This window comes from Labeo rohita, chromosome 12 (genome assembly GCF_022985175.1).
Source record: "Labeo rohita strain BAU-BD-2019 chromosome 12, IGBB_LRoh.1.0, whole genome shotgun sequence".
In the NCBI taxonomy this organism is placed as follows: Eukaryota; Metazoa; Chordata; class Actinopteri; order Cypriniformes; family Cyprinidae; genus Labeo; species Labeo rohita.
The window spans coordinates 22,260,817-22,281,836 of NC_066880.1; the positions used below are offsets into that span (position 1 = coordinate 22,260,817).

Here is a 21,020-nt window from a genome sequence, read left to right on the forward strand (position 1 = left end):
TAAGGTAAATTGTATGAAACCCATTATGATCCTTTTTTTTCATTATACAAGTTATTTATTAATGAACAAGACACAATAACCAAGCTAGAATAATAATTATCATAAATAATATTTGTTTTTAAATATTGTTAAAGTCCCCCTGTTGTAAAAATTTGTATCCCCTAAAACTGATCTTTGATTATCAAACATATATCAAACAAAATATGACATATTTAAATGTTTTTCTTGTGAAAATAATTTTCTCATGCCTTAAAACAGCTTGAATGTAACTCTAGCCCCTTGCCTCATTTACTATATGTGGATCTATGGATATGAAAATTAGCCCCGCCACCAGGCAGTCACACCCGCCAGAGCCCCCGATCCGAACTGAACTGTAGTAAACGCGATATAATGGCGAAACGCGGATAATGACTGATAAAACTATGTTTTTACAAGCGTACAACTGCAGTGGATACTGTAACATTTGTTAAAGTTACTTACTTGATGATGTTGTACCCTCAAAATGCTTTGAAGACTCGAATGCAGCCTAGTTTGTGATTCCAGGTCATGCCCGCAAGCATATGCGAGTAAAGTGCAGACGCCAATGCGGCAGAGGTGTGTCTGACTCCGGGCTACTTTTGCCGCAGGTTATAAGTTAGTGGTTAGCGTCTAGTGGTTGTGCTTTAATGCTCTATATGCAATATTAAATGCTCTGTTTAATATTTGATTTTGTGGTGATAATCCTATTGGTATATTTTTTCATGCTAATGATAGGAATCTATCATTTGACGTGATTGGTTACTGAAGTTTGTGACATAACAAAAAAAAGGGCTGTTTCAAACCCCATACCTGGGACAGCCTTTAGGAAACTACAGTTTTAAGAAGAAAATACTCAGCAATGGTGTTGATTAATGAACTGGCACATGGTTTGTCTACAAGCATATTAAAAACACCACATAGACAAATAAACAACATAAAAATCTTGATTTTCACTACAGGGGGACTTTAATTTTTAGTAATAATATTACTAGAAACAATTGGAAACAATATTATTTAAATAAATTAATTAAGAAATAAATTGATTGATTGATTGACTGAACTAAAAAAACAACACAAACTAAATATTTATGCAACTTTAAGCAAATGACCAGCAATGCAATGCTACTACAAACCAACAGCTCAGAGATTTCAACAATTTAATCACTGTTAGTTTAAACTGAACTTAAACCAAATCTCAAATTATCACATGGAATCACAACACAACAAATATGCAACATTTATCAGAATGTAACCTATATGTTTTAGTAAGGTTTTCCCTTTCCCCCCAAAAGCAGGACTTTCTCTGTCTTGCAATCAGTCACTCACCATAGTCACTGTCATAGAAGACGATGAACTTCTGCCAACGCAGTTCACCAACTAATGTCAACATGACATCACTTAGACGGACAGGTGGTCGTGCTGCGAGGGTGTATCGCTCCCCATCAGGGCTTGGATTGAGTTGGCATGCTGTACGGGGTGATCCTTCAGCGTTACGCTGGACGTAAAGGTGAGGTATGTGCATGGCATCTGTCAGGGACTGCAGAGCACTGGCCGAGGCACAGCCTGTAGACGTGACCAAGGCCAGGATCCCCTGTGTCATCAGTTCACATGCTGCAAAATGAAAGAAAAGAGGGAGAATTGATGAGGTTTGATAGTTTAGCAACAACCAAAAGAGTTGCCTGAGCAGAAATAACAGACATATAAATATTCACATGGGTCCGCTGTTAATGGTGTTGAAATACATCATGGCTGTAAGAGTACAATGTATAACAAAGTATAAGAAACAGATTACAAAAAGAAGTGTGGCAATTCCTGTAGAGTGGCTACTTTCCATTTATTGCCTTATTCACTTTAACAAAAAAGCATAATATGTGTTCAGTGAAGAGCAGTTACCGTAAAAAAATATTCCCTCCATTTTATTTTATTTATTTATTTTTATAATAAAAGAGAATAAGTATAGGCAGTGAATATTGTTTTAAGAAGTTATTCATTTTTGATGACTGAGTTGTGTGAAGTGAGTAAGAGGTCTATTCTGTGGATAAGACAAATGTAGCTCTAAAATCTTATTTTCTTGGCAGCTCCAATGAACTAAAAGCATTTTAAATGAAGAATCTCCATTTACTACACAATTTAGATTGGAATCATTTTTGATTTTGGGCATTGCGAAGCAATGGTGTCTAAAGATTACATCATGGACATTTATTCTCTGCAGGCAAGGCAAATCTGGAGTGTCGTAATTAGTTACTTGAGTATTTTGACTAATAAACAATATAATGAAGTAACAAAGACAAGTAGAACTGGGCAGTATGATGCCATCCAACATCCCATAGAGATTTTGTTTGAGTACAACATTATGGTTAAGCAACATTGTAGCTTGCTTCATTAATAGACAGTACATTATATGAAAAGTACCTTTTATGTGTAAAGTATTTAAATGTATTATCACACCTGGACATTGGCACCCAGCAATTTAGCATACAGTTATTAATTTTAGTATTGAATATACAGCAAAGATAACTATGTCGTGATCAATACTGTTAGTGTGATTGAAACTATTCGCACCATCATGAATTTGGTCATAACAACCAACCCCTAGGCAAAATTCTCTTTATGAAGATTTTGAAAAGCCCATTTTCTAATTTTGCAATAATCGTAAAGCCACTTAATTCAACCAGTAATTATTTTTTAGATTAAAATCTAGAACAGTACATCATAAGAGCTTTTTTTTCTTTCTTTCTTTTTTTTTTTTTTTCTGAGCATGAAAGGACACTACTTGAGCATGGTTTCAATGCTTAATCGCTGATGCATTATAAAGGGACAGACTCATTGTCTGCCTTTGTATTAATCAAGGCCAGCTGAGTTTTATTTTGACCTCGTCTTAATTAAAATCCTTGGTTTTGTGTAAAGTGAGCTCTTTGTATCCTCAGTGTCACAAAAAGTGACCTTTCCATTGACCAGACATTTGAGAAAAAAAATGAAAAAAAAAAAAAAAAACATTAAAAAAAAAAAAGTACAGCCCCAAACAGCTGACTGAATTTAATTTGTTTTGGCCTCTAAAAAATGAGATATGTGCATTTTATTCAGCTATGGAAGCCATGCCAAGAAATGAGCTCCATGGGAACAAAAAAGTATGTGGCCTCTAGCCACATTTCCGTTCATATAGCTCCTATTTAATCAACATGTTATAATAGAATGATATCCAGATCTTTCTATATATTATAGAATAACGGTTAGAACAGCAAAATAACAAGTCTCATACAATCGTACATGTAGCTTGTGCACAACATTTAAAAAGAGTTGAGAAGTCATTATGTTTAGAACACTATTGTCAGTCCCAAAAGCAATGTGGTCCTTGAGGCTGAGACACAGCTAACGGCTCAAATTCCAATTAGAGTCTAATCAGTTGTCTAGACTGCCCTTTAATGTATTACTGCTCTAGTTCCAATAGTGTTGGTGGTGTATTTTCCTTCTCTGGTGACTGGTAACCCCAAAACTTCAGCTTAATACTGTTGCATTTTCTTAAAGAGTTTAAAGTTGATACCTTATCAAGCATACACTGGTTGTGATCTTCGAAATAATATTATTAAGCTCAAGAAAACTGTTTTAAGGGTTAAATGAAGATAAAACATCCAGGTTCTTTGTTCTTTAAAACACAATTTAAAACCTATTTTACTTCAGAAAACTAATTCTTGGTGAAACAGGATATTCAATGAGAAAAAAGGTAGGGCAGGACTTGATTTTTATCCATTTGGAGTTCACTGGACCATGAAAACTGGCCATTCGATACCAGAAAGGAGGCAGACGGTTGGACAGAAGGGGCTGAAAAGTAAGAGGGATTTGTGGCTTTGGCTAAAAATGAAAGTAGTGTTAGAGGCAAAGTTATTACATTTTGATGTAAGATTACAGAAACAAACATTTCCTTTTCTCTGGAATAACACGCACTGATGCATTGAGCGCAATGAGATCAGGGAAGGTGTATTAAAAAGTAAATACGGTAAATTTGGATTTCATGTTGTTCAGTGATTTTTGAGAAGCATCTAGAGGAGACAAAGTTTTATTTCTCTAAAACTTAAACCTCTCTAACAGCATGGAGGAAAAAGAAAGAAAAATGTAATACAATGCCGATCAATAGACGGATACGTCTCAGAGAAACTCGGTTCTTAGTGGAGAGATATTGAAATGTCATTTTGAGGCACTGGCTAGAGAAGAAATCATGGCAGATAATCAACTTGCAGAGACTATTGACGTGACAAACACTAAACACTGCGAGCTCATTAAGTGCAAGACTGCAATGCCACTAAAAATCAAACTTTAAAAATGAATTTAGCTTCAATGCAATATTCATTCATTCACAGAAAATGTGTTACAGTGAATAATAATCAGAATGTACCTTTCTCAGGTTCATTGCATATTACATTCAGTAACTGTTGATACAGCTGAGATACAGCTGTTAATTACAAGAAGTGTAGAAGATTTTAATATGCTAAAATCTTAATCTGTGTTTAAGCTTAAGCCTTAAACACAGGGTAGTCTATGCAATGTAAACAAAAGCGCTTCTAGTTCACACAAGCATAAGTGTAAACAATCTACTTCTAGGGTCAATTTTCTCTAGTAGGCCTACTACAGACATGGAGGCATAAAGCCCAAAGTATTTTTCGGCATCAGAAATGTACGCACACACCCGGTTTTTGTAACTGTGTGTACTTTGTATGCATAGGTTGCACTTTCGCAGGGAATTGTTTTGTAGTTATCACTTGTTCCACAAGGTGGCAGCACTGTCCGGGCTGTTGTTTCACAGTAGAAAACAAAACTAAAGAGATGGAACAACAATAACAAAATAGCGGAGACAGCAACAACAACAGATGCTGACACTGACAAGCGCTTGTGAGCGAGAGAGTATGATATAGCCCAGCTCTCAAAAATATTTATTTAATATTTATAATATATATTTAATATTTAACTTTAACATAACTTAAGGGGAAAAATCTGAAGCCTCAGATGGCATGTCCAAGAACCGCTCGCATTCAGTCTGATTGCACCAAAACTGTAAAGAACTAGGTTTATCTAAGATTTATGCAATTCTGGAAATTAGGTCACACAAGTACTGTGTGCTTTTGAGCAAGAACTAATTAATGTTAATAGTTTATAGAGATAATGGCCAAAAGCCTTAGATTTTTAGTAATGTAAATTATCTTACTGGCACAGGTGGCATTTAAAGTCTATATTATATAAAATATTCCTAGTCTTAAGGCATTATACATGGCAGTAACAATGTCTGGATGGCAATATGCATATGGAAATTGTACGCAGATGAGTTTTTGCATAATAAAACATCTTGGTTATGTATGTAATTCTGGTTCCTTGACCACTTTAACAGCCACACTAACGCACAATAAAGTTATGTTTAATATAAATGTAATTCTGATTGACTGTCAGTGCTTTTAAGGTTTATCAGTTGGACTTTTTTTTTAATGAAACTGATACAATATCTTTCCTCTGTGCCATTATGGTTACATGGTTTGGACTCTGCCATTCTTGTACATTTAGAATGATTTGATGATTTGGTTTTATCTTCATCATTATCATTACAAGTATTATCTTTGGTGTGAACTGGCTTTAACTACCTCAAAGAATAAAGCCTGAATAATGAATAAAGCCTCCTCCAACTCAGAGAGCAGAGAAGAAAATAAATGCAACAACACAACTTGAGAGCAAAATTAAGTAAAAGCATCCCTTGTTAGGTAACCTAGCTTTTGGTTGCAAAAAAACTTTCACCAGGCCAAGAGCAAAATCCATACAGGACAGGTTCACCAATAAGGCCTAATAAGGCCAACACCAGTCATCTTAAAGGATGTCAAGGACATAAGAAAAACAGGAAGGTGTTAGCCATCTTGTCCCATCCATGAAACAAGACACAACTGAATATGTCTCCAAAGAAACATCATCAACTGAAGCATGCTTCGTTGAAATCACCACCACATACACAAATATAGCTGAGGGTGTACTCATGGGAAAAAATAAATAAATAAAAACAATAGGGGAAAAAAATGCCAGTAGTGAACTAGGCAGTGAACTGGATTCAAATGTTGCTGTCAGTAAAAATTATCAACACTCAAAAGCATATACATCCTTGTAGAAAGAGATTTTTCATTTAAAATGGTCTCTGTAATCTGTGATGAAAGACCAGAATTAAAAAAAAATGAATGAATCAACGAACGAACAAAGACACAGTTTTCTTCCAAGTATTGGAGGAAGTGGACTTATTGGTGAGAAGGAATACACTTGTATTCCCCCTTGACAGTTTTTGTATGAGACAGTCAAGCTGTTGTCTGTCCTAATGATCACATGACAGCCTTAAATATCAACAAGGAAGTGGGTCAAAGCAATAAATGCCACCATCATCTCAAGACAATCCATATGCCACATAAATGCTCACCCCTTTAGAATCTGTAGGTTGTAGTCAACTTGCAGGGGAAAAACTAAAAAAAGGGGTCTTACAAATCACTTCAAGTCAAAAAACAGGGGTTGTTTCCATTGTAACAGGGTCTGATAGCATTTGTGATTAACCCTTAGTAAGCGGTAAGCATCAAAAGGACAGGACAACAGCTGCCGAAAAATTCCTCAGCTGTTGACCAACCGGTAAAATGGTCCCATATGAACCAGGTACAATGGTACCACTGGTAAAGCCACTGCCATGAGACCCAAACGTCTGTGAAGAGACCTACCGGAATGTTGTGCCCTGTCCTGAACTGATTTAGAAGCAAAGCAGAAATACATAACCAGTAGACAATGTGCATGTATCATGCATAAGTTCAGTTTGACCACCAGAAAAAATATTTTCTTGCCTCTGCAACAACACTCTTCTGAAGGTTTATTTTCAAATCTCTCTGAAAGTAATTGAGAACTCAATGCCAAAAGACACTGAAGCCTTAGACTGAGCCAAAATCAGCTAATCATTGTAGTAATCCAAGACATATTTGTCCTGGAACCACAATGGAGCCTGTTTATGTTCATAAATTTTGTGAAGATAGAAGGAGCTAAGGCGAGACAGAAACAAAGGACACAGAGTTGATAAGCTTTGTCCCTAAAAGCAAATCCCGTGACTGAGCATAAACCATTGTCCTACCTTGGTGTCACAAAAATCTGAGTCTCCTGGCAACTGACCATCATGGGGAGCACTTCCACTGAAATTATATGGGCAGTGTTGTTGTGCTCCAAAGGCTTTGTTGCACACTTCAAAATTAACCTCAATTATCAAAACAATGATGTTGTAGTCGTCTGAGTTCCAAAGGCGTTATTGCATGAAACATGATTCAGAACATAAGTTCATTTCAATTAACAGTTGTCATCCAAAACATGGAATGCAACAAAACTGACAGAAATTTCAAGGACAACTAGGACAAAGCTGGACAAGCTTAAATTGTCTGATATTTTTCTCCGATTTAGCTTGTCCCTGAATGGCAAAATAGCATAAAGCATGAACAAGAAAACACTGATCAAAATCCTCAGCTGAATTTCTGTCACAGTGGAAATGACAAAGCATAAGCATAATGTCTGAATTTTTGGTAGCTAGAATCACGATTTGCAAGAAGGCAAGTGAAATCCTGTCCATGACTGAACTCCTCAGAGTCTGAAGCAGGACTAAATAGAAACAAACATTGCAAGCTTCTGGTCTTGAACACAACACCTTGCGTGCAAACACCACAGAAAAAAACACACTGCATGTGGTAGAGCAAGAAGAAAGAGAAAATGACTGCTCATTCTTCACAGCCTTGAGCTCAACATTGGATCCCCAGGACTCTACCTCATGTGGCGTTTCAGCAACTGCAGAACTAGAGCGAGCTGGGATGGACAGTTTTCCTCCTTTCTTAAAAAAGAAGCCTAACCTTGGACAAACATGTATGCACAATCTTTCACTAACTAAAATGTTGTGAGGTTTACATTTGGTTTTATGGATAAGAAAACTTTGGCACCTAAGCAAAATCTATTTTCTGTGCGTACAAACACATTTAGGAAGAAATCTATGCAAAGTTGAGGCCCCATGTTACAGTTTTGCTTGCAGTACTTGATATTTTTCCAACACCTTTCATTTTAAGAGGATTAATTTATTTTAAAAAATGGATCCATAAAGTAATTTATTTCGTGAAGTTTATCTGAGTTTGGGTCTTTGAAATGATGCATTGAGAATCCATATCAGTCTATGTGCTTAAGTTCTGCAAACTCATTAAAGACATCTGTTCAGTGGACTAGCAAAATGCTCCATCAATACGGCAGCAGTCGTTTGAAAAATGAAGAACAATTTGAAGAGCTAAACGATCCAAGGAGAATGACATATGCTTGCCGTTTGGGCACGAAGAGGCAAAAAGAGTGCGTAAAGATTTTTATAGTTTAGTCACATCGTATATGTACTGAGTAGAGTAATATTATGTATTGCAAGGAGTGAAACGATGATTCTTTTTTGCCTTCACGTTAGAGATGGATGAGCTCCTCTAAAACTGTAGACCAACTCACAAATGTTATTTTATTTATTTATTTATTCCCTGTCTCAATTTTAAAGTAGTAAGCCTTTACATTGGGGAGGTAGGGAAAGATTTATAAAGGCTGTTAGTTACCTAAAGGGACCTAAGAGAAAGACCAGGTGGTTCTGAAGTGGTTTAGGCTTTGGGGAGAAACGTGGTAGCTGTACAGCTACTGTACCAAGACTGAAGACATCAAGACATAAAATTCAATATGTTTCAACGAGAAGAAAAGTTCCCTCAGTAGATTTGGACTTTGCCAAAGTAAACTTTTTGGAAATACAGTGGTTGCAAAGTTGGAATTCGTCTATTTTATTTATTTTTATGTCATGTAGTTTTATTATTATTTTTTTATGTAGTTCCAATTATACATACATATATATATATATATATATATATATATGTGTGTGTGTGTGTGTGTGTGTGTGTAATTTAAATATTGTGTGGAGCACTTTGTAAATAGATATATTATAAATACTGCTATTGTAATATGAATAATAAAGGGGTCATCGGATGCAAAGTTCACTTTTACATGTTGTTTGAACATAAAAGTGTGTTGGTAGTAGTGTTGGGCAATATGCTCAATATTCATATTGTCCTATCGTCAGCCTGCTAGATCACCGATATACGATACTATCGTGCTACTTTATTTAATTGTGTCCTTACCTAGTTTCATTGCCGCCAAATGAGCCAACACCAGCATAAAGGCTAAAAGCAGCCTAACATTTTTCAATATGACTTAATGACTTAATTTTCTGTTTAACTTATATTTCCTTAGCAGCTATAGAAAACAAGCAAATTTGCATTATCAAAGAACATCATCACTGACTAGCCTAGCCTAGTCTAGCGCGAGTTTATGCACTTTAGGTACCACAATAGTTACATCACTGTATGATTAATACATTTCTTACCCTTTATTTACACTGCACACTGCGGCGTGAAGAGAGGCCGTTCCCCCAAAAACGAGTTACTGTGTCACCCCTTTCTATCTTCTTCCCTCCTTTCTGAATGGGATCGATTTCAAAAGTGATTCACGCAATTACAGATTGCATGCTTACCACCCGAAACACCCCCTCCCGCTTACTGTGATTTGTGCCTTTGTGTTTATGCCAACCACCTCGCGGCAAGTTTCTGAAGCGCCCCAGAAGCAGCTCTCTATACTGCATGGCTAAAGTTGGGCGTCTAATCTATTTTTGATGGATAATAATAATAATAATCATCTTTCTATCGTCAAAGGAATCAGCAACAGGCGATATCTCTGATTATCGTCGATACACGATACTATTGCCTATCGGCACAATCCTAGCATTTAACAGAGGCTGCTTCTACGATAGTTGATTGACACAGCCGTCTTACCTCAGACCCGCCTTAAATGAGCAGTAACAGTCCAACCACCTTTGTTTCTACAAGAATGGCTCCTTGAAGCAATTGAAGTGTTCTGTTGTTGGATGTAATAATGAACATAGTAGTCATCATTTACTCCTGACATCTTAGCCGCTGAAGATGCAGTGGATTACGTTGTTTGCGAAGGGAATGCGCGTCCCGATCTACATATATCCATCTATGTTCGTGCAAATCATTCGTGATCAAGCTTCACTTACAGCAGAAGTGAGTATATGTTTTTTTTTTTTTTTTTTTTTTTAAGAATCTTTGCGATCACCTTTCCTAATAACATGCTAGTTATCAAGTTTAGTGGCTAAATGCAGCTGAAGTAAACAGGCTCATCAATCCACAGAGAGAAGAGAGGGGCGGGGCGAGCAGAGCTCATTAACATTTAAAGCAATATTGACCAGAACAGGATGATTTTTGCAGAGCTAATTTGGCAAGGTAAAAAGGGTGTTTTTTACACTACCATTGAGAAATTTCAACCAAAGCATGTCATAGACTTCTCATTAAGACCCTAAAGAATCATATCAACTTGTGGAAAATCGGGATCCATTTACCCCTTTAACAGATTAATAATGGCAAATATTGGTCAATGATATTTACCCTTCATCAAATGAAAGTCGAACATAACCAGTCATACCCAGTCATATCATGATGGGGGCATTGCCTCCTCTCATGTGACTTATCCCCATTCATTCTCAGTTACCCCCCACTTAAACCCATTGTATGCTTTAGGGCAGGGGTGCTCAACCCTGGTCCTGGAGATCAGCCTTCCTGTAGAGTTCAGCTCCAACCCTGACCAAACACATCTGAACCAGGTAATTAGGATCTGGTTGGAACTAAACTCTGCAGGAAGGTCGATCTCCAGGAACAGGGTTGGGCACCCCTGCTTTAGGGAGTCTGTTAAAACTCAAAGAGCTCAGAGGAGCCAAGACTCCAGCTGTAACTTGACCTGCTAGTTTACTGGTGGACAAGGTTTCTTTAGAAAAACTAATAATTTACTATATGCACTTTTTAATGTAATATTTTGTAATATTGGCATTGTTTTATTTTTGTACTACACATTTTTTTCTCATCCAATATTTTGAGGAGGCATTGCTTTCCTTGCTTCCTTGGAGGTAATGTCCCTAATACATACGTACAAACATACATACATGCATACATACAGGTATCTATATTGGCAAATACCAAACTTGAAAGTATTGATATTGCACTTGTCCTGGAAAAGGTTGTATCAGAACATCACCTTTGCAAATATGTTTTGTTTAGTCCTCTCAAGAAATCTCTTGGCTCACTTGTATGATACTTTTAAAGCATCATGTTGTTTGTTTTGTTGTGTCAAAATCTATAGAGGAGGCATTCACTGTGATCACTGTTTTATAGGGTTAAAGGTCAGCTCTGGGCAGAGCAGTGGGAGAAAAGAGTTAATAAACAGGTAGCAGGATATCAAGAGTGCTCTCATCTTTCTCACCCCTTAAATACAAGCAGCACATCCTTCTCAAAGAAGGGCATGTTCAGAAAAACACTTATTTTCTTCTGTATTGGTGAGAGCTACTTAAGAGCAGATGTGTATATATATTTACAGCCCTTTATCGAAAAAATCACCTCAAATTACTTTAATAATTATAATGAGTGAATGAATAATGAGTTTAATCATAAAATCTCATTGCAATTTGTGTCAAATCTTACAGTGTTTTTATTCACAAATCTTGACGGAAATCTACACCGTCTCAAATTACCACCTTTCATGAATGAGATTTTTTTTTTTTTCTCTCCATTTTCCAGGGTTTAGTCAGCAGCCCAGATCTATTTGAATGACGTGAGCTTTTGCCACAAAAACAAAAGCCATCCTGATCTCAAGAGACAAGCGTGACTATGCATATGTTTTTGCAAAAGCCAAAGTATTTTTGCAAAATAAGAATTATTTTTTCTTCAAAACAGAAAAAAAAGGAAAAAGTATTAAAAAAGGATAATAATGCAGAATATCTCCCCAAATGGTCTGCTGACTTTTAATTTGACTAAGACGAAATAAGTTTTGCCTCAGCATTGACCTTATCCCTAAAATGATTCTCTATTGATTTTTTTTAAACAAAAAATTATAATCTTAAATAGATTTGATATTTAATAAAATAAAATAAAATAAATATACTTCTACTAACCATCAGTACTAAGTACTTACTATTATATAACAACCTACTTATGCTCTAATAAGAGTTAAGAGTTAAAATAACCCCCCCCCCCCACACCCCCGTTCTTAATATTGTGTGTGATAAACTGGATGGTCTACGGCTGTTTTTGTTTATTTGTTTGTTCGTTTTGTTTTGTTTTGTGATGGTTGTTCATGAGTTTGTTGTTTGTTCTGAACAGTTAAACTGAGCACTGTTCTTCAGAAAAATTCTCCAGGTCCTGCAGATTCTTCAGTTTTCCTGCATCTGTTGCATATTTGAACCCTTTCCAGCAGTGACTGTATGATTTTGAGATCCATCTTTTCACACTGGGGGCAATTGAGGAACTCAACAATCAAAAAAGGTTCAAACATTTACTGATGCTTTCGAAGGAAACACGATGCATTAAGAAAAACATACATATATTTCAACAAAATAAGACAAATTTGGACACCTTCATCCTGTTCAAAAGTTTTCTTTTATTTATTTATTTATTTATTTTCCCATTTAGTACTGACCTTCAGAAGCAACAGAAGACAGGTGCATGTTTCCTGGAAGACAAATTAAGTACAATTTACCTTGATCTTCAAATTTAAAAAGTTTTCACCCCCTTAATGCATCATGTTTCCTGCTGGAATATCAGTGAATGTTTGAACCCTTTTTAATAGTTGTGTTTGAGTTCCTCAATTGTCCTCAGTGTGAAAAGATGGATCTCAAAATCATACAGTTAGTGCTGGAAAGGGTTCAGATATGCAACAGATGCAGGAAAACTGAAGAATCTGCAGGACCTGGAGGATTTTTCTGAAGAACAGTACTCAGTTTAACTGTTCAGAACAACAAGGGACAAGACTACTGTCTTGCGGACTATATGTAAACATTTTTTATTTAAAATATCTTCCTCAGGAAAGTACTAAATAAATCAATAACATGCATTTTGCATGATCTCTCTTATTTTGTTAAAACTATTCACATTTTCACAGATTCTGCAAGGGGTTCCCATACTTGCACATGCCACTGTATTACAGAAATTATCAAACTGAATGAAAGCAAATAACTTTCTGACTATTTTACATCACTCAAAATTTGCTCAAAAATATGGGAAAAATAAGATGTGCATAATCATTTGACCTGACTAACAGTAAAGTTTAGAACTGACACAAGTAACAACACTTTCTCTAGGCTGACATATTGGCCTGTCACTACTTTTTTACATTACGTGACAATTCTTTTTTTTGGCATTTTATTACCTTCATTGGAATTAATCCTTCTAAATATATCTGCTTTATTTCACTAAAACAACTCATCCGTATCCACAGAGTAAGTATTACTGATGCTGATTCACAGACAGAGCAAATCAAAAGACTTCTTTTTTAATTTGTACTTTTTTTCCCCTCGCACTTATTTCTGTCTCTCGTATTCAAATCCCCTTCACGGAACAGTTGCCACGGAGCGCAAGCAACACTCTGATTACGGTGAGAGTGAATGGCCATTTGAATAGCAAGCTCTTCATGCTAATATGATGCCGAGATGAAACATCATGCTGGTCTCTGTGAGGATATGCCATCTACCCTGTTGAGTTTCTTCAGTTGGTGTGGGCAGTAGAGGAGGGGGCGGAAACACCTGCAAATCCAAATCAAAGGCACACATGGCCACAATGTGGTGAGATGATGAGTTTTACCACACAAAGGCACAGATTATCTGGATAAAACAGGCAGAGACAGCCATGAGAAGCCGCATTGTGAACTCGGGATCACAAAGCGCTGGGATAGTTGGCCCTCAACCTCCTTGTCGATATAGAGGCCTAATTAACGGTATTAATTACATCAGTGGCACAGTGTGACTACAAAAGATAGTTCAAAATCTTCTCTTCATGCTTCACTTTGTAGCCAATGTGTTCGTAATTTTCAGGTCTCTATAGTGCAGTTTCAAAGGAAATAATGAAGACAGTCATTGCTCTACAGTGGAAACATTTGCAAATATAATGTGATTGGCTGCTCTTTGTTGCTTTCCATCCAAGGCGTCAATAGAAAATGTGCAAAAAATGTCTTTGCTGTATTACATCTCACATAGAGAGAGTTGTGTTCGTAAGATGAATTGTCAAATTAAAATCTTAATTTCAAGAATGTGTTATAAGACTGTCCCGAGACAAAAACTTGAACTTTTTTTTTAATGATTTCATTAATTTGTGCTCTAGCTATCATTTTTGAAAGCAAATTACATCACTTATCAATGCGAAATGAAAAATACTACCAAACTTTATATTATGTTAAGCTGTTAACATGTTAAAATACATTTAAAATGTTGAATAAATGTCATAGTTAGAAAGTTTGATTAATATATTTTCATAAATATTTGAATATACATGAATGACTGATCATATATTTTATTGCTGATGTTTCCTAATACCTAAACTTGGCTAAAATGTTACCAATATATTTTTGTGTTCTTGTTTTTCAGAACTCCAGTGCAATCCACTGCAGGATTTTCATGAAAAAAATAAAAAATAACAGAAGTCTACAGTACCAGACATAAAACAGCGTTCAGGATGAGTCCATGGTATGTAACACAAGAATAAATAGTTAAAATATTGATTAGCTAATGGCCATAACTTTTTTTAACAAACGTAATTTGGTGTTCTGCACATAAAAGTCTGGTGGTAATTCAAAATAATATTTTTAATTATTTATTTATTTGTTATTTTTGCTTTAAAAACCAAGAACCACGTCTTTGTGTTTTCAATCTTATGATGGAACAAGCCAAAAACAATTTAGCACTTTTTTCTTTCACTAACTTGAAGCGGTTTCATCATGTAGTAAACAACAAGAAGAAAAAAAGTGTTGACATAAAAGTAAAAAAAAAAAAAAAAAGTAAATAAATAAATTACTTTGTAGACAGATAACAGCTCTAGGCGGTGTAGTGTAAATAAAACTTTATGAAGGCCAGATATATTTCAGAACCTTTTGAACAGTTTTGCTGTCTGCTGTCTACACTGGCTGCTGCTATTTAAGGCAATGTAACAATTATGTATAACATGTTGGAATTCACTAAACAGTTGCGTAGAATTTGTTATTCACTAATGACTCGCAATCCAGCACAGCGCTGTAATTTTTGTTTTCAGTATTTAAATAAAGTCATTCACACCCTTTTCCACTCAAACACGCCTCCTTTCTATGTGAATTAGGCTCATTATAGATTGTGCTTAATTCACAAAAGAAACCCAGCAGTAAATAAAGGTAGCCTAGGCTAAATATAAAAGGTGAAAAGAGTGCACCTACTTGTGATCATGACAGCATTATCCTAATAATAGCAAGGTGAAGGCACAGAAAGGACATTCCAAACAAGAATTTCATTGTTTCAGACCAAAATCATAGTTAAATTAGAATAAAATCATAGGCCACAAAGTCAACCTTCTAATTTAATGGATGTGTTTGCTCCTGGTCTACAAAAAAAAATTTATGGAATCAAGTGCTAAACTAGCTAGCATGTTTAGAAAAACCGTACTTCAATCTCAGTAAGTGTGCCTTTCTGTATTAGCCAGCTTTGTACAGCACATAAACTGCATCCCTCAGATGAAGTATTTTTGTCATTAACAAGTTGCTAAGCTAACAACACACCCACATAGCACACATACGTCTGCAAGATGTCTGCTAAAAATTGCTTGATCTGGAAAGCATCTGCTGTGTACAAACATCTGACAGCTGTCTGTAAGATGTCAGTTTTACATACATTCTAAATAGGGCTGTCAATCGATGTAAATGTTTCATTGCCATTAATTGTGTGATTGTGATTAATCGCAAGTTTTTAATATTCTAATCAACATGGGCACTGGCAAATATGGATGCTTTATGCAAATGTATGTTTATTATTAGTGAAACCATATTCAACATAGAGCATGTTGATTAGACATGTTTCAAAGGTCATAGGTCATGTTTTTCAAAGAACTTGTTCATGTCTATTAGACACATGAAAATAAAAAAGAACATAGATTCCCATTACTTCTCTTTCTTTGCACTGAGCAATTTACTTACACAAGCCTGTTTACATTTTCGCATGGCAGGGCAGCTCACTTCTTCTGAACATGCAAAATGTACATTTATTATTACTGAAACCACCCTAAACATAGCTTAAGGAACATATACATGTTTCAATGACAGCAAGGAAGTGGCAAAGTCACGCAGTCCGTGGCGAACAGATCGTTAACGGCTGGTTTATGTGGTAATACAGTACATCGGGCAGGACATTCAAATGCTCACCTATCATTCATAGAACTCAAATATGGCTTTACATCTGAAGCATGTATGTAGTAGCAACTTTACATCGCAGCTCAATCTAATGTTAACCGAAAAATGTGTGCTATTGTGGGAGTGCACATTTTTGGTCACACAGATAAAAGTAATACATCCTTCGAATCTGTAAAGACTCTACGTTTATTTGTGTGCTCTCAGAATCATAATGAAACGTTGCGCTTTTGTAAAATAATGAAAGCAAACAGGATGCGCTTTCTGCCGTCTCTGTGAACTTGAGCATGAAACTTCTAAACTCTGTGTATACTTGTCTTACAGACATGAAAATATTTCTATAGAGAGTGAAATGTCTAGTTTTAAATAAACCAATTCAAATGGAAAACAAATATTCTCAGATACAGAGTCTCTGAAGCTGAAACAAAGAAAGCACTGGTTTATCAATAAATTATTAAAATGTTAATGCAGTCTCCTTGCTGTTTTTCCCTGACACATTCATAATTATTATATCTGCCGGTGCGCTGTAGCAAGCTTTTTTATGGCGAGGGAGAAGAAAGCGCTCTGCTGTGGCAATAACGTAATTCACATCGACAATGAATGCAGAGAACCATCAGACATCGTTTTGTATATGAATTTTCCATTCAGAAGAACTTTTTCTTTCTCCGTTTCTGTTCACTGCTGCATCCCTTACTGTCTACTTTGGCTGCATCTCTATTTCTCCAACTACAAGCTAATCAACAAGTCAAACAGAAAATGTGCGCTGCGCTAATTGCACGTTAATAAAATAAAATTAGTGCTGTTAAAATTCATTCACGTTATTAACATTAACGTGTTAATTTTGACATCCCTAATTCTAAATGATAAACATCTTAAAGACATCTAATAGACGTCTATTTGACATCTGATAAGAAAATGTCCTATATATGTACGGCAGATGAGCAAACACTCCAAAAAATATGTCTTCCAGATATAAATGCAGACATCAAATAGACGCCTCCCATATGTGGGTGTGCTATCAGGGCAGCTATAGTAAGCATAAAATTATGCAAAGCACACAAATGTTAATCAATTTCCAATTATATTGAACTTTTTCTTTATTCAAATTGGCTAAGGAGTTTACATGAAGGCTTTTTAATCTGATTGAGCCATCAGTCCAATTACTAACTAATTATTTGGGTGCATGCAAATATAGCTATTTAGCTTGTTGAAGTGTATTCTGGAATTGCCTTCTCTACAAGGACTAGATATATTGGAAGACAGCATATAATGTCACTGAACAGCCCCAGAAGTGCAGCTATGATGTCCTTTTATGTCTTAAAAGGTAGTAAGGAACCATAAGAGTTACTGTGGAATGACATGAACATAACATACCAAGGAGTGTACTAATGTAAAGTCCTGCCACTATTGCTATGTACTGTGGCAGATACATGCTTTGGCTCTTTGTAAAAAGCAACATTAGTGAGTATACAGGACACAAGGGCAGACTTTAAAAAGGCCACAGTCGGTCTGGCCAGTCTGATAAGAGCGGAAAGAGGTCAGGGAGTATCAGAAAACAAACTCAACACAGAGATAGTGCTCTTCCACAGGACTGAAAGACACTTCCTCTGTTGACTATATTCTCCCCGAGAGACTACAGAGAGATGTTAGCATACATACTCTTGGATAATTTATGTTTCCTATGCTTGTGGCTGGTGTTCTGACTACGCAGAAGCAGCTTGAACCGAATCCATGTGTGAGGCCTTTTCTCATGAGACAGTGCCTCATTAGATGTTAATGCCAAGGGCATAAACTTTGTTAATGTTTGCTTTAAAGCACACACTTGCTCCTGTCACAGCAACACCTCCATACTGGCTTCCATAGTGTGGTCTCACACTTTGTTTACTCAATTTACTTTATTTTTACAAACAATTGAACACAGAAGTTATTTCTGTTTATAATTACTTAACAAGGCCTACAAGGGCTTTTTTTTTTTTTTTTTTTTTGCAAAAGACTAGCATCATACTCACAGCTGATTGGTCCATGATTAATTAACATTCTGAGGTAATGTGCAGCTTTAATGCTTCCAGGGTAGAAAAGATACACGGTGCAATAAGTCACTGCTACACCTAGTGAAATTGGTTCGAAGGTCTAAGACTGTAATAGAGCTCATGGGTTTCCAGGGCTTCTGTGGGGTTGCTCTACATGTGTGTAACAACCTGGTCAAATCAATATTCATGTAAGTATACAGATGTCCTCTGAGGCACTGTGCACAAGTCAATTTGAGTTTGATATCTTTGGGAAATAAATTAAATCACAACAGACCCAAGAGGCTTTCAGTCACATGTTTTATGTATATATGCAGGTAGGAGTGAAGAGGTAATGCAAAATTCACCAAACGAGTTTAGTGAAATTGAATTTTTAATAACAATGTGCAGGATTCTGTGCCTCAAAACATTTGAGAAGAGGGGTAATAGCAGTTTCATTTTAGCAAACAGACTAGACATAAATGGATTACTCCGTAAAAGTGCCCAGCTGTGTTCAAAACATACTATGTGTTGATGCATTGCTGCAAGCAGTAATGCTTTTACAATTCTTTTAAAAAGCTTTAAAACTTGTACTATGTGAAAGACCTGTCACTGAAAGCAACACTAATTTAGTGCAAAACAAATCCAATTCATCGCACACATTGTTTGTCCTCGCTCAGTTATAACAGTGTCCAAATAAATAACTTAAAAGGATTGTTCACCCACAAATGCAAATTCTGTCATCATGTACTCACCCTCATGCCATTCCAAACACATATGACTTTTGTGAACAATAGTACATGGTAACTAAGCGCCAACAAAATACTTAACGGGTTAAGTTTTGTTTACCTGGACTTTCCATTGAGCGGCAGAAACCACTTAGGTTTCATTATAAATATCTTTTTTTGTGTTTTGAAGATTGCCCAAAGTCTTATTCGATTTGGATAAACCACTGCATTAAAAGCAGAGCGAATTTCTCTGCAGTTTTTGCAGAGCCTATTTTTTTTCCCTGATGTTACCTTGAACAGTGCTGTATGGAGATTCATTCATTGCGCTATGGAGCCCATTCAATCGCTGTGATTATTCTGTGTTCAGGTGTTGAGTTTAAACGCAGGCCATGTGATGCAATTGACCCCAGCGGCCACATCTCGGTAATGATTTGGTATATCATCACGAATGAAACTATAAAAAAAACTCGTCCTTGCCTTTCCGTTCTGCTATCTTTTGGTCAGGGTCTCAGAGGAGAGTGATTACACCTAGGCTCAATGTGCCCATTTGCTTGGATAAACAACACTGTCACCATTGCTACATCAAACCCATAGAAGCCATCAGAGCAGAGTAATGGGGTCATTAACAGTGGCCCAGATATTGGATCTGGTGTCGGACAGTGGAAACAGCAGGGTTGCTCTTCTCAAAGATCAGCAGAGCATAATCGCCACATTCATTATTAAATAACACAAAGACAGCTAAATGTCACCTCTTCTGTCTACGCTTCTATCATAAGACAAATTTGATTGATTTTTCTGATCTGGTTGAACTAGAAAGAGTGAATATGAGTAAAACAATACACCGTTATTCACATAAACAATATCAGGGACAATTAGTTTATATATAGTTTAAAATATTGGCGCTGTGATCTGCTACAGTAAGTCCTCTATACAAATGTTCTTTTAATACTGCTAGAAATGGGTGTACACTTTGTGCGTCCATACAAAAGCCAGAATCCATCAAAAGCATGATGTTCAAGCATTGTAGATTTATCTACAGCTGTCAGATAAAGATCTGTCTCAGACAGACTTATCATTAAAGTCAACATAAAACAGCTTTCGTATCCCACATGTATCAGACAAATATGGATGATTCAACGAGGATGAACATAAGGCAAGACTTTATTCATTTCAGAGGGAAAGCTATTTATTATAAGATCCATATTCTGAATGTATCCACACCGACACTCTAGCACAAGAGGGACTCTGAATGATGTTAATGTCTGAAGAGGTAAGGGCAGATTTCCATTCTGCTGTGCTATTGATTAGCGGTTATAATTGCACATGGATTTAAAATTCTTTTTTTTTTCGCCAAAACGCTGTTTAGTATAAGCGCCTGTATTGACAACTTGTGACATTTGTTAAGTCAACTTCCTGAGCACAACAATGGATCTCAATTACTCAACAGCTTTTTTTTTCCTTAGTGTATTATGTAAAGGTGGACAAAGTTTTTTTTTTTTTTTTTTTTTTTTTTTCTAAATATGAATGCTGTGAAAATGTCTTAATGCAAGAACATATTCTAAATGATTATGCAATATTTTCCTATGTCACTAAAACAACTGTAGTATTTATACTAAATGCCATTGTGTTGTACATTTAGCCAGGCAATTACTTTTTAAAGCAGTGCACACTGAATGGATGGATGAATGAATAAATTATTACATGTTTTTATTTTATTCTCACCATGTTTTAATGTTATCAAATTCTGTGTTTTAGCATGTCTAATTATTTGAATGCGTACTTCATTTATTCAAATTTATTCTTAAATAAGCCTAATGAAAGGTTTTTTTTTACCCTCAGAAATTCTGTGTTGTGTATTTAAAATGTTCTGGTTATCAAATGAAGGCATAAAACATTCATTTCATTTATCTTTTAATTACTGAAAATTAAGCAAGCTTTTTTTTTGGCAAACAAAGGGGAATTT

The 21,020-nt window shown here is 35.9% G+C and overlaps 1 protein-coding gene across 1 annotated transcript in view; it reads right to left on the reverse strand.

The window, feature by feature from the left end:
- grid1b (glutamate receptor, ionotropic, delta 1b) overlaps positions 1-21,020 on the reverse strand; it is a 395,140-nt gene that overhangs the window by 195,379 nt on the left and 178,741 nt on the right. Inside the window, 1 exon segment of the mRNA XM_051124413.1 lies at positions 1,345-1,629. Coding sequence (XP_050980370.1) covers positions 1,345-1,629 — 285 coding nt within the window.